At 34.1% G+C, this 14,449-nt stretch overlaps 3 protein-coding genes across 13 annotated transcripts in view; 2 read left to right on the plus strand and 1 right to left on the minus strand.

The window, feature by feature from the left end:
• Positions 1-2,195: 2,195 nt before the first annotated feature.
• LOC144851669 (adenosine 3'-phospho 5'-phosphosulfate transporter 1-like) lies at positions 2,196-7,588 on the plus strand. 3 transcript variants are annotated; one of them, XR_013614202.1, is made up of 5 exons: positions 2,196-2,333; positions 4,254-4,495; positions 4,742-4,842; positions 5,112-6,509; positions 6,550-7,588. XR_013614202.1 is itself a non-coding variant. In XM_078709245.1 (4 exons), exons 2-4 carry the CDS (start codon positions 4,255-4,257, stop codon positions 6,102-6,104), a joined length of 1,335 nt encoding a protein of 444 aa, XP_078565371.1. In that variant the 5' UTR covers positions 2,196-2,333; position 4,254; the 3' UTR covers positions 6,105-7,588. The 3 variants fall into 3 exon arrangements, 1 of the variants encoding a protein (XP_078565371.1); XR_013614203.1 differs by lacking the exon at positions 2,196-2,333 and adding an exon at positions 4,113-4,153 and having other exon boundaries at positions 4,211-4,495; XM_078709245.1 differs by having other exon boundaries at positions 5,112-7,588.
• Positions 7,589-7,621: 33 nt separating this feature from the next.
• Positions 7,622-10,855, minus strand: LOC144851664 (mitochondrial ribonuclease P catalytic subunit-like). Its single transcript, XM_078709238.1, has 6 exons — positions 9,915-10,855; positions 9,558-9,696; positions 9,167-9,322; positions 8,722-8,864; positions 8,195-8,384; positions 7,622-7,761 (listed from the first exon to the last, which is right to left on the minus strand). The coding sequence occupies exons 1-6, from the start codon at positions 10,838-10,840 to the stop codon at positions 7,636-7,638; spliced, it is 1,680 nt and encodes a 559-aa protein (XP_078565364.1). The 5' UTR covers positions 10,841-10,855; the 3' UTR covers positions 7,622-7,635.
• Positions 10,856-11,803: 948 nt separating this feature from the next.
• LOC144851658 (kinesin light chain-like) overlaps positions 11,804-14,449 on the plus strand; it is a 29,812-nt gene continuing 27,166 nt past the window's right edge. For all 9 annotated transcript variants that reach the window (XM_078709225.1, XM_078709228.1, XM_078709230.1 and 6 more), the window contains exons 1-2: positions 11,804-11,938; positions 12,671-12,954. In XM_078709225.1, the coding sequence (XP_078565351.1) occupies positions 12,700-12,954 (255 nt within the window). In that variant the 5' untranslated portion in view covers positions 11,804-11,938; positions 12,671-12,699. The remainder of the gene's footprint in view (positions 11,939-12,670; positions 12,955-14,449) is intronic.

The following is a 14,449-nucleotide window of genomic DNA, read 5'->3' on the forward strand; positions in this document are numbered from 1 at the left end:
AACTAACTCGAATAGTGTACTGAGCATTGATATCAATGGCCACGGCGTTTTACTCACTGATCTTACCGTGATTTACGAAATTCATTTTGTTCAAAGGATAGGTGTAATTAATTAAAACTTCAACGACGCGATCAGTCAATACGGTTGGCCGGGCTGCCGAGACTACTAAACACTGTTTTATTTGGTTTTTGTAGATCCGGCCATGGCGGTACACAACAGGTGATGTTGCGTAGTTGATACGTGACGTGACAGATCGCGAAACATGGCCGCTGAGACGTCAAATTACTGTTATTGTTTGCCTTTTTGTAGTGTTTATCTTTAAAATTTAGAAAAGTGATATAGTCTATCGTGTGCGGCCCATCAAGAAACATCAGTGTGCCTAAAATGTGAGTAAGTATTCAGCGGTTTCGGAGAAGATACGTAAAATTACGCGACAAATTTAGTAGCAATAATATATAGATGATGATCACTAACCAATAAGTTGCTCCTTCTCCTTGTGGCGGGACCGCCTCTTTGAGTATAGCCTCCAAATAAGAATAAGCGAGCAAATCAAAAGCACTGTACCCACTGCACACAGTCCCCATGCCAATCCACTTGCCACTGACAATGAATAAAGTTGATTTAATAATAATTCTTATTCTTATTCTTTATTGCCAATCATAAAACAACAACAACAACAAACAAACAACTACACAGTAAGTGGCAGAGAACACAAGGGGAACTAAATCCCTATGACAAGAGCCTGTGAATCCGCTTACCAAGTAGCACATAAAGATAAAATATAGCATTTCAATAAAAGTATATCAGAAAATATCCACACAAATAATAATCATATCCTGGATTTATAAAGCGTCAATGTTTCGAAACCTAAGCGCTATACACGTCAATTTCTTGTAATAAAAATGTTAAAACTTACTTGTTTATTGACAAACAGGGCGCCTACATTTTGTCGAAATATACAGTGAAAGAGTGTTGATAATCCTTAGTATCGAGGTGGTGGGTTTCCTGACATATTGTGAAAATCTGTGAAAATTGTGTAGGCCTAAATGTCTATAATATAACGTTTGTACCACAACCGTTCCAAAACAACATGGAGGGTTTGTTCAACATGATTAGTTTAGACAATTGTAAATTTATTTAAGATAATTATCAGTCAAAACTATCAACGTGATTTATTTAGGTCTTCCCACGCGTATTGACACAGGAGTTGAACCTTGTTCGTGGACCAATATTTCACATATGGTGCTCTAGCCTGGGGGATTGAGAAATCCATATACTAGGCCTATAGGCTACAGTGAGTGGTTATATCAGAATACGCATGTGAAATGTGAATCAGTTTCTATGTACGTGAAACAACCAGCATGCAACAATATTATGAGTCGATAGGCCTATACCTTGTGCTCATTTAAATTATAAACCTTTTTTTTCTTTTAAGGCTTACGCTACTTTTATTTTACAAAAAACATTTGTCCCCTTAATAAGGGTGTGCCCTGAATAGGGGTGTGCCCTTAATAGGGTGTGCCCTTAATAGGGGTGTGCCCTGAATAGGGGTGTGCCCTGAATAAGGGTGTGTTTCAAAGGAGGGGTTCTACTGTAGTTATCTACACCAAGTCTAAGTCTATTAATGCTCTTGTTTTTGTTGTATTTAGATTTTGGTAATTTTACATTTTCAACAAAAAATATATTCACATATAGGCCTACGTTCAATTGCCATTCACGTGTTTTCAAATTTACCGTTCTGGTCTTTTAATGGTTCAGTAAGCGATAGAATAAAAAATGGTATTGAAGAAATAACGCCTAATTATAATGATAAAAATATTAAACACAATATCCAAATGGTGTGATTTGAGCTCCATTCATGGGATATGTATATATTAATATTATATATATATAATCTTACAATAGTCCAAAGTAGCCTATGCTATTATTTGCTTATTTTTAGACAAAAAAAGCGTTGCATGAACCACTCAGTTTTCAGGCAATATCTTAAAATTCATTCATTTATTCGGTGCTTTTGTATTCGGCTTCATTATTTGTATTGACGTATACTTTATTTATTACGTTTTGCTATTTTGCCATCGTCACATTTTTTTTCACCATTTGGTAGTACGCCACAGAAAGCAGTACGGCGTTTCATAGTAGTGAATGCGGTCGCCAGCATGCAGAGCGCGCCCGTTAAAATGTTCCACAGAAGGCAGTAACAGCGTTCCATAGTAGTAATCGCCTACTACCTCTCCTCTCTGGCGTCGTCGTCGTGTGAGTTTGCTACGTGTACGGCGTACGTACGATTTGTATAAAACCGGGTAGGCGGCCTACAGTAGCTAGACCAGAAGGTAAAGTTATAAACATGAAATTATAACAATACTTAATTTGTTGGTATATCCAAACTATGTAGTTATCTAGGCTTTTTACTAGCTAGGCCTAGCCTTTAGTAGTAGGGGTTAGTAGTAGCCGAGAGGAGAGGGGACCGCCGGGAGTTGGCTAGGCCCTAGCCTAGGGCCTAGCTAGACTAGGCTACTAGGCCTAGCTTGCCCAGCTAGCTAGGCCTAGCCTAGCTCGGATGTCTAGGCGGATCTAGCTAAGCTTAGCCGGATGGCGGCCTCGGCCTACTTCATCTCTACTAGTAACTCTACATGAAAATTCAAACTTATTGAAACAGATCGAGTCATACATCAAAAAATGAAGGAAAAAAATATAAATTTAATAACACAAAAATAATTAAAATTCGTCAACATGGTAATTTTTTATAATTTTTTTAATGTTTTTTTTTCATAAAAAATCAGTATAGGCACAAAAAGTGTGGCAATGAAGTGCAATATTCTTAAAAATTGTTTTAAAATTATTATTTAAATTTATTATTTTTCCAAACATGAATCTACCTCTTCTCAACAACAACCAAACCCATTTACGTTATAACAACTTTTTCCCTACCTTCTGACAATTGAATTGATATTCACAAACAAACATACTATACTTGCACACCCAAATCCAATTACTTTATAACAACTTTTTCCCTACCCTCTGACAACACCAACCCCCAGTTTCAATTAAAATACTTTCACCAAAAATAGTATATTATACGATTAAACAAACATACAAATGATATTCAGTACCTGAAAGAAATAAACAAAAATAGTTGCTTCATTGTACAGTACAAAATCATAATCTACACCAGCTTGGGTAAAAACACGCACTCTGATTGGCCGCATTGTAAACTGACAACCTAGCGTACTAATATTCATACGGGTTATTGTTATTAATGAAAAATATTTATTTGCAATCTTTAAAATCGCTGTATTCTAACAACTTTAGTACCAAAACATAATTGAATGTTATAAATCAAACATTGTTTTATTTTATTTCCTACTTTTTAAAACATATTTAGAGTGATTTAGAGTGAAATATATTATGTATACAAAGGAGTCGACATAGACCGTCAAAGGCCTATTCTTTAACCAGGGAGATACATCCCTGCGTTAACACAACATCCTATATGCTATGCTACTCTAGGTAAACATGTGGAAAAAATACAAAATTTCAACATCTAAAAATTCCATTGTAACATCTATCAATATACACAAAACTTATGTCAAAATAATCGTAATAGCATGTAGTATATGGACTGAAACATGAAAATAATGGACTAACTCATTTTTTATGAAAAAAAGACGTGTTTTGATGAGGTATATTTTCGAATCGTTGTAACTCATGAAATAAACATCAGAAAAGAAAAGAAAAAATTTCCCAGCAGTAGAACAACTTCCTGTTGACATTTTGGTACCAATAATCATCATTAGCCAACCAGAAGTAATTTTAAAGATTTTTTTAAAAAAGGACCTTCAGCGCGAACTGAATATCAGGTCACACTTTTTTGGCGACATCAAAAAGGGGCGTGTCACCATAAGTTGCAGGTACCTACCTTAGGCCTACTTCAATACATGTAAAGTAAAATACAAATTATGTATAGAAATAGGATAGGGCCTACTACTATCTACTAGCTAGGAATGAGATATAATTATAACCATTCATATTTACTTAATAAATAGACCTATAGGCCCTAACTACGCCACGGCCTTGGCGAACAAAAAGGGAATCCTTGTTGTAACTCACTCTGTAGTGCGGATGATTGCATTTACCCTGGTTGGCAACATAACTTAAAACCTCGAAGCGCAAACAAATGTAGTTATTAACTTTAAGTACTAAGCTATACTGTATATATAAACAATAAACATACATTTTTTTTTTATTCATAGAATGAGGTTTGTTTATATTGTTTACACCATATTGGTGTTTGTAGTATCCTACATCCATGGAGCTGAGGAGGAGGCTGTCGTGAATGAACAGGTCAAGTTAGAGGTCAAACCAGCCGACTACCAATGGACAGACTTCTGGCTGGTGCGACTCATCTTTAACCTACTTGGTTATGCTTCAGTGATTTTCCCTGCTTGGATCGTAATCAAGTATATACGTTCGAGTGGATATCTAGATAAAGGAGGTGGGTATGATTGACATGCACCAAACAAAAATGAGGACATTTGTTAGTTGGAAACTGTTCTTAAAGCCTTGTCTACACAAATGACATGATGGTGTCACATCACTACCATATATGACCACATCACACTTTTTTTGTCAAACTAGTTTGATAGTGTAGACAGGGCTTTAGCAACTCATGTTAAAACTCGTGTCAGGATTTCTGTTTAAAATAACTAGTCTTAAGCTCTTGATTTGTTTCTACTAGCAGGACATGGGTGCTTTTATAACGTTGTAAAATCTTGCGTACAAGGCCAAGACGCTGATGTCAACCTGGGTGAGGATACAGAACAAACAACTAAAAAGTCTACGGTAAGTTTTTATTTTATTTCAAATCATAACACTGTAAAGCTCTGTCTACACTATCAAACTTTATTTGACAAAAAAATTTAATGTGCCTATATATGGACATGATGTTATATCACTACCGTATTTGGGTATATCACTACCAAATTTGGGCACATCACACTTTTTTTATCAAACTAATTTTTCTCTCAGACTGATTTCAATACCCACTTAAAAACCATCTCTGAATAATGTAAGCTCTCTCCATCATCATTGTTACTGTTTCTACCATTCAGATTCCAGGTTGGTTGATCCTGTTGATATGTGTTGCGGGATTACAAGGTTCGTACTTAACGTGGGGCGTGCTTCAAGAAAGAATCATGGCTCACGAATACGGCAAAGACGAAAACAACCCAGGAGAGAAGTTCAAGAACTCGCAATTCCTCGTCTTTATGAATCGTATACTGGCGTTGATTACCGCGTGGTGTATAATGTCTTTCTCCGTTCAAAAGCCTCACACTACGCCGCTTTATCGTTATTCTTACTGTTCATTGTCTAATATAATGAGTAGTTGGTGCCAATACGAAGCGTTAAAGTTCGTCAGTTTCCCGACACAAGTCCTGGCGAAGGCTTCTAAAATCATTCCTGTGATGCTGATGGGTAAGGTTGTCTCAAATAAAACTTTCGAGTTTTACGAGTACATAACCGCTGGTATGATTTCACTAGGCGTGACTGTGTTTTTGTTATCTCAGGGAGAGGAAAGTCGCGGGTCAGCGGTCACAACCGCATCTGGGGTTGTCATTCTTATGGGTTATATGGTATTTGATAGTTTCACATCAAATTGGCAAGCAGAGTTATTTAATAAACATAAAATGTCCAGCATCCAAGCCATGTTTGGGGTGAATCTGTTTTCATGCATATTCACAAGCTGGTCGTTGATAGAGCAAGGCGGCTTTCTTGAAGCGTCAGGTTTTATTCTTAAATATAGTACCTTTGCGTATCATGTTCTTCTTTTATCTATTTGCTCTGCTACTGGTCAGTTGTTTATATTTTATACGATATCTCGATTTGGGGCGGTCATCTTCACAATCATAATGACCACAAGACAGGCGCTTGCCATCTTACTTTCATGCATGATTTACGGACATCCCGTATCATTTATGGGATTTGTCGGCATTGTTATCGTTTTTATAGCTCTGTTTCTTAAAATTTATGCCAAGGCTAGAAAAGTTAAAAAACCTGTTTCTTCAGCGTCTGAACAAAGAATTAGCGGATCAAACAAAATTTGAAATTATAGAAAACTTTCACAAAAATAATTGATAGATTTAAAGTATTTTGGGATTTTTTATATACTGTTTGTTTGGGGTTTTTAAATAGGTTACCTTTCCAATTTTGTAAATTTTTAATACTAACGTTATTTATTTAAAAGAATTATCTTGCAGTTATATATATTTAAGAAACGGTCACAGACTGGTTTGTATGTGGAGGCAATACAGTGTATACCATTGGGGGTGGTGGGTGGGGGGGTTGTATATTGTAAATTGATGATATTATGGAGTTTTCAATTTGTAATGACCTACGACCAACGCATGTTGTGTTGTTTTTCATCTGGACCTAGTATCCACCAAAACTTTGTTGAGGAATCAAGTATCAATTTCCCTGCATGCGCATAATTAACATGATGCTTTAATTAGGTGTCCTGTATGCGCATAATTAACATGATGATATAATTAGGTCATCCTGCATGCGCATAATTAACATGTAGGTCGTCGCAAATTAAAAGCTCCCTAGTGTGTGGAGGATGTAACTGAAAATAACCAAGACAAATTAATTTTAACAAATATATTACGCAAAAATTATCTTGTTATGCTTTTTTTAACTTAAGTTTTTATGAGGGAAATAATGTTAATTATTTATTAAATATTTGGTGGTAGTGTTAATTGTAAATTGAACAAAAAAATGATAATTGGGAGCCTATACTTATTGCGTTCTAGTAAAAGTTGGTTTAAAGAGTTTAGGAATCATTATTTTATGTGTCTATTTTTGGAATTTATCCGGAATGCCATTATGTGGCATACTATTTATTGGTAAACAGTAAGCTAGAGAAGTATATTCCAATTAAATATATATTATTTATTGGTTTTTTTTTAATTCACAATTTTTTTTACCTCGTAAAATTTATATTATTATTTTATGGTGTGTTGTTAATATACTGCCCTAAGGCCAATCGCCAGTAATCTCTTAATTAAATTATTTTATATTAAAGCCTTTATAGTTGATCTATTTTCCTGAACTAATAATAATAATATACTTTTTCTTTTGTCTTAATGGTTATTTTATTTGTATATTTTATACAATTTATTAGTTTGAATTAAACCCATTGTTAGGGGATTTTTTTTGTACTTTACACTTTAGCATAAATTATAACCTTTAATATACAGTAACAACAGGAGATAATAAAAAACCTATACATAAACTTTATATAAAAATATTGTTCAGGGTCCCCATAGGTTTATATCCACATGGTACAAATGATGTAAAACTGCCGTAGGTGATTATTAATATTACACATTACATATTAGTTCATTTAAGTTGCTCAAATATTTTGAGGCTGCCTAAATAAGCAAGCACTTTGGTATAATAAGCACCCAACTGAAATCATAAGCAAGTGCTGATTACTTCACATTTATATAGAATAATAAGTTGTATATTTTACTGTCCGATAAATGATTTCTTAAATTAAGTATGGTACTTAAAATAGACAGACAAACAAGCTGGTTGCTTTATGTCATTTTTTTAAAAAATCGTGTTTCTACATTTTTACAATCGTTTAGCGCAAAGCCAGGTGGTTGGTAGCTGATATGCAAATTGGTTGTCTTTAGCGTCAAGTGGTATATGCCATGTGTCACCTGTAGTCTGTGTAATGGTATCTTCAACTCTGCAAGACTAAATAATAACGGTATTCACTTTAAATGCATCATGTCCACTTTATTAGATAAGTGAGGTCTATAAATTGTATTCACAGTGATGCAGTTGTATGGAATATTCAGTATATTGAGAACACTTGCAAAGAAATGTACAAGTTATTCTCAGGTGGGGCTAGTGAATGGTAGGCTAGTGATCTGGAGGTCCAACCAGAATAACCTGCACATTGTTTCACAAGCATTCTCAATTACATGGATGATACCACTGTCTTGGAGGGGGAATACCAAGAATATTTTTACTTTTCAACATGTTCTTCCATCGAAGGAGAAAAGGCCTATGTTGGTTTATCCAGGTAAGCTAGTCATGTGATGACCGAAGTGTATCGGGGAGTGTTAAGAACAAACATCTAATCCATTATCTCACAATTATCATTTATTTTAATTCATCAACAAACCTTAAAATGCGGTCGACCTCTTTTGAAGTTGATGAAGGCCAACTGATGTCCTCGCTGCCACTTAATAAAACACACGTGCGTCTTGTGATCGAACAGCGCCTTGTGGTCGCGCAACATGTCGCGTGTAACAAATACCGCTTTTGGACCACTATGTAGCGTAGCATATAACATGTACGGGTCGTCTTCCGACCTGTAAAAATAAAAAAGGACTCATTGTGCATTTGATTATACTAGGTTAGGACAATTATTCACGCAAAAAAAGCTCCTTGGGCACCCTCCTAATTTTGGTCCTTTTGAAAGGCTAAAAGCTCTGTCTACACTATCAAACTAGTTTGACAAAAAATGTGATGTGCAAAAATATGGTAGTGATATGACATCATCATGTCCATATATGGGTACATCACTTTTTTTTTTTCACATAAAGTTTGAAGAGCTTTAAATATCAATTTTGCTGATGCATTTTTAGGCACATAACATTTTTTTGGCACATAAAGTTTGATGGTATAGACAGAGCTTAACACACTTACATATCCTCTGTAAAAAAGCAATCGGCGCAATCCATCAGTTTCTGCATGTCAAATTTGTTCCACTTTTTTATCATGTGATGTCTTCCAAGAACTAAACATTTGTAGCCGCGGGTTTCCACGAGATACTGAACTACTTGCAGAAGCTGAGGAAAAGCAAATTATTAAATTAAATCTTTTTGATATTAATGAATTAAAAAGATCATTATTTAAGAAAAATATTAAACACGCTCATCCTGGCAAATTCATAGGGTACACTTAACACTGTACTTTAATATAGATGCATTTTAAACCTTAGACTTGTCCCCAAGTCGAGGTTTTTCGATGTTCTTCTGAAATACAAACTCAAGTAGTATACGTATGAAACACCATATGTGCAAAAATATTTAACTTTTAACTAATATAAAGTCAAAACTTTGGAACTGTCTGTCAGACCAATTAAACCTACAAGTAGTGATTTGCGTAAAGTTTTATTAAACTGAACATATGCTACATTGAGGCCATCGATAACGACGTCATAGGGGGCGCCTTTATCCACAAATTGCATGAATGCTTGTAGTTCTTGCGGAGATGTTTTTCTAAAGATGTCAGTTCCCTGAATTACCTGAAAATGAAAGAAAAAAAAGATTTTATTTTATTTCAACAATATTTAATGAGGGTTGTCTATACAGCCGAAGCTGATCATTAGGGGCCCTCACAACAATACAATTATACAGGACAATACATAGAAACTGATTTCCTTGAATAATCTAGGCGGTAGAGTGAAGTTGATGCTCCGCTACCGATCCCAAGCTTCTGGTTCAAATCTCATCTTACAAAATGAGAATATATAATCTTACTTTTTTAATCACTTGCTCATGCAGATTTTTAAATTCTGCATCAGTTAGTTCAAGTTTCTCTAGAGGTGAAGAACATCGTGGACAGTTGTGTCGGTTGTCTATCTTTATAATCTCACTTTCCCATCGCTCAAAAGTACTTCTGTCAAGAAATAAGAAGCGGAAAAGAAATTGTTATGTTGTATTTTTCAATTTACAGACAGAATACAAGAATTGATCTTCAGTCCACTAGCTCTTTGCAGGTTTGAGTCCACTAACTTCTTCACAAGACTTCGGCTGGATGGACCACCCTCGTAAAATATTGTTGAAATAAAAATAAAACAAATAAAGTATATAGTCATCTTAAAAAATCTTACAGACCTATTGAACCATTCTTTTAGAGCTTCCCCGACAACCATAGAGGGCAGTAGTCTCTCATCTCGGAACAACATAAATAATTTCTCTATCATACATTTACATTTTTGACCCCATTCTACATCGTCTGTAATCCCATCGTAAGTTGTGAGCAGAGCAATTATTGTTTTATCAACGATAAGCATTTTATCTGATATCATTTGATCAATAAGGTCATCCACAAGGTCATACTCTTTATGCGAGCAAGCACAGCAGACGACAGAGTTCACCGCACTATTGGATACGTTAATTGTTCCTTTTGCCGTTTCGATAAATGTCAGCGACTCTTTCCAGCGGTCAGTCAAGCATAAACCATTTACGATATTCTTTAAAATTGCTGCGTCCAACACGGTAGAATTATTTGAGAACCAATCGCAGATACTTAACACTTCGTCGCGTTTTTCAGCAGCTACGCAAATGTATAAATAACTGTTCATAAATGATTTCGTTGGATTGAAACCAATGCTGTTAGCGAAATGAAACAGCGAGTTTGCTAGTTGCCACGATTTGTTGCGACAAATAAGTGACATTGCTTTTTCCACAAACACCATCCTTCCAGATTTAAGATTCAGACGATTATCTTCATCCCACACTAGTTTTATTTTCATCCATTCATCCTTAGATAAATACGTATCTGGTTTTTCTATTGTGTCATTCAACACTTTGCCTCGTTTTACAGGTTTTTCTATTGCATTGTTTGAACACTTTCGACCATTAAAAATATTACAACTATTTGATTCGAGATTTCTAATAGATGCGTATACATTTCTGTTTATTTTATTCTTGGTCAAAAAAATATGTTCTTCCTGATTGGGTCTGATGAAGTTGGATATACACCTATTATGATACACATATCGTCTAGCAACATAAAGGTGCGTAAAGATTGACTTCATGATGAAAATTGTAGATTCTAAAATGTAAAATAAATAAAATGTAAATTAAAGATATATTGTACCTATGAAAGAATTATTTTAAACATTTTTTTTTGTTAAATGCAAAATGGTCTATTCAAAGTCTGTACTTTAACTTTTACTTAAATTATGAGGGCGCTGCTGTTAAACTTTTATCGAACACGTTTTTCATGGAACGCCAGCGAACGTCGCGTGGTGATACTAGGCCTAGCCTGACTAGCACTATCTAGATTAATAAATTCATTAAAGCAATATTAATACAGTATAATCTATTAACAGAAATTTGATTATAATAAAACACGTTAGTAGACTTTGTATAAAGTTGTAAAATAACCTAATATTTATTTTGTCGCCCAAAATACGTGTAGTTTTGTCTGTAATGATCACTTCCTCTCAATTTATCCAAAACTACATACACGGCGACGTTTATTTATTGTGTGTACTTAAATACAGTAACCCATTTTGGGGAGCATGGATGGCCAATGTTAGCCTTTTCTTTTACCATATACTCACCAAATGATGTGTCATTTCTTAACTGTTTAATATCTTGATTAACTTAAAATGATAATGGTAATCTTAACACTTATCATGCCTTCAGTTTAGTGAATAAAATCAGACCTATAAATTCAGCATGCAATTACACTTACAGCACAGTCTAATATAAACTTATCTTAGTGTAAACTGTAAAGTATAAAGTTCGTTCTTTGTATTGTATAATTATGGTGAAGAATAAATATTTTTTATTATAATTTATAAAGTATCGATTTAATAGTATTAACCAAAACAACACATTCGATGAATAACATAATAGGCAAACATTTCTACAAATATTAAAAATTGAGCATGGTCCATTTGGTTTTTAAATTTCTCTGATCTGACAATTGCATTTTTGTGATGTACGCCCTCCCTCATTCTAAATAGCATTCTGGGTAAATTTCACGGGGAGCAGAGAGCGAGAGATATCTCAATTTGGTTAGAAAAGTAGTCATCAAATAGCGAAATTTGACCAAGAAATCAAAAGAATATGTCATAAGCTACACTTACGCAATCTGTTTCACTTATAGAAGGCAATCTTGAAAGGTATAGTGATATTTATATGTTATTATAAAGCAAGTTTTTGGGCGTAGTGTCCAGAAGGCTCTCCGCCGGAGTCGTCGTTTTCCCTGTTGTAGAAGTGGAGAGACAACGTCAACGTTGGTCTATCTGAGCCTGCTCAGAAAACACCGGGTCACGCCTCTTTTCATATTAAATAGTAGGCCTACTATCTGGGCTATATGTTATCTTGATAAATCTAATATTATTTAAATAAAAATATAACAAGTTTTAGAAATATAAGATCCGATTTTTATTTTATGTTTAAAACAAAGAATCGTGGTAATTGTTGATAAAATTAGATGTTTTTTAAAGTAAAAAAGTGATATGATAGTCTAGCTAGTACGGCCTAACTAATGTCATAATGATACTGATATGCCTAGGCCTAATCATCTTCCATCCATAAGGTTTGTCGCAAATAGCATGCGCGACTCATGGTGGAAAGGATTTGGGAGGAAACGTCACAATGCGTACATATGTGGTTTGTTGTTTGTACATATGTGACGAAACCTTCCCATCATGCATTGTGCCATGACGTTCCTCGCGAAATCAAGCTATTTGCGATAAACATTACTCCAATTCCTAGCTAGGCTGGGCAATAAGGAGCTAGTGGTCGCATTTAAATACTATACTATAAATAAGTTTAACATTGATCAGAAGTACAGTAATGTGCCAGTGTTACTGTTATTGATATTAATTCTTAATCTTTAATTTTTTTAGGGTGGTGGTTGTAGAACCCAAAACTCACGATGTCGAGTCCGTCTACTCCAGATCAGCAGTCATCTAAAAAACTGTCCCAGGATGATATAATATCGGACACTAAAGAAGTTATACAAGGCTTAGATCAGCTTAAAAATGAACATAATAGTATACTTAACGGTCTGTACCAGTCGTTACGGGCTGTTAAGAAAGACAACGGAGAAACGCATTTAATGATGGAGGAGAAGACATCAATCATAGAGAAATCTTTAGAACAATTAGAACTTGGATTAGGAGAAGCAAAGGTATGTGTATAGAAGAATATCATTTTTAAAGCTCTGTCTAAATTATCAGTGTAGTTTGACAAAAAAAAGTGTGATATGCAAAAATATGGTAGTGATATGACATCATCATGTCCATATATGAGCACATCACATTTTTTGTCACATAAAGTTTGAAGAGCTTTAAATATCAATTTTGCTGATGCATATTTAGGCACATGACATTTTTTCGGCACATAAAGTTATCCAAGGTTTTTTTTCTGAATGTGAATACTGTATAAATTATAAAAAGTTTGTTTGAGTGTCTTGTATGGTTTTACTTTTATATTGAACCAACAGGCCTACGTTAAAGGATATTTTATGTTGATGGTTGAAAGGTATTTTCTATACCTGTATTATAACTAGGTTAAATGGTTTAAATCGGCTTACAACACAGTACTGTAGATTCTAGTTATATACCAGCATGTATATATATATACCTTTTACTTGTATACCTTATTATGTTTATTGGTTCAACCATAGAGATATTATAGAAAATATATCTATGGTTCAACATAAAAGACTTTAAAATGACATACTTTTAAATATTGTTTGTTCATCATGTCCATATATTGTACATCACATTTTTTTGTCACATTGTCACAGTGTGGACAGAGCTTAAGATGTGAACCTTTATTGTCATACTTTACACTGATTTATACAATATTTACCAATAGACAATCAAGTTTATTCCATCCTTATCACTCTCACATCAAACTACAGGTATAACATCATCATGGACTAGAATACCATTAGATAAGCAACCTCATAAATGAGTTTCTGTGTCAATTAAAAAAAAATATTGATATACTTGAATGATGTGCATTAACCTATATAAACCTATATAATATGTGCATAACAGGGCTACTTCCTGTGTTATTGTACTGAGTTTTATTGCATATGCATACAGTAAGTACTGTAATTGCTACAGCACATCAATATCATGTATTCTTTCTAGAATGTTCGGTAATTTATTAAATTTCTTATTGAGGTTCATTTAAAGCAGATTTTTAACCATCCATGATTCATTATTTTAAATGCTTTTCTACGTTATCTTTATTTTTTGTATTCAGAATATTTTCAAGAATGCATTTTTTTCATAATTCTTAAATTATCTTGACACACCCAAGCAGAAGAGTGTAGTATTTAATGGAAATAGATTATCAATATTTTACTCTTACAGTATATAAAGTGTGTTTCTAAATGTTAGCATTCCAAGATGTCTACAAGTACCAGACATTTGACAAACTTTGTCTGAGTCAACTAATTAATTATTATCAATTATGAGTATAAATTACAGAACTACAGTGACATTATTGAGCCAGCCTAAAATAGGCTTGATTATCTTTCGATGTACATCTAATTATTACAAGGTCAAATGCAAAAATTATTGACCATTCACCTATAATTGTTAGTGCCACTGTTAATTACTTCACAAACATAACAATAGGAATTGTCTCTGCTTGGATTAGTCCGTGGA

The sequence above is a fragment of the Antedon bifida genome, chromosome 9, assembly GCF_963402885.1.
Source record: "Antedon bifida chromosome 9, ecAntBifi1.1, whole genome shotgun sequence".
Taxonomy (NCBI): Eukaryota; Metazoa; Echinodermata; class Crinoidea; order Comatulida; family Antedonidae; genus Antedon; species Antedon bifida.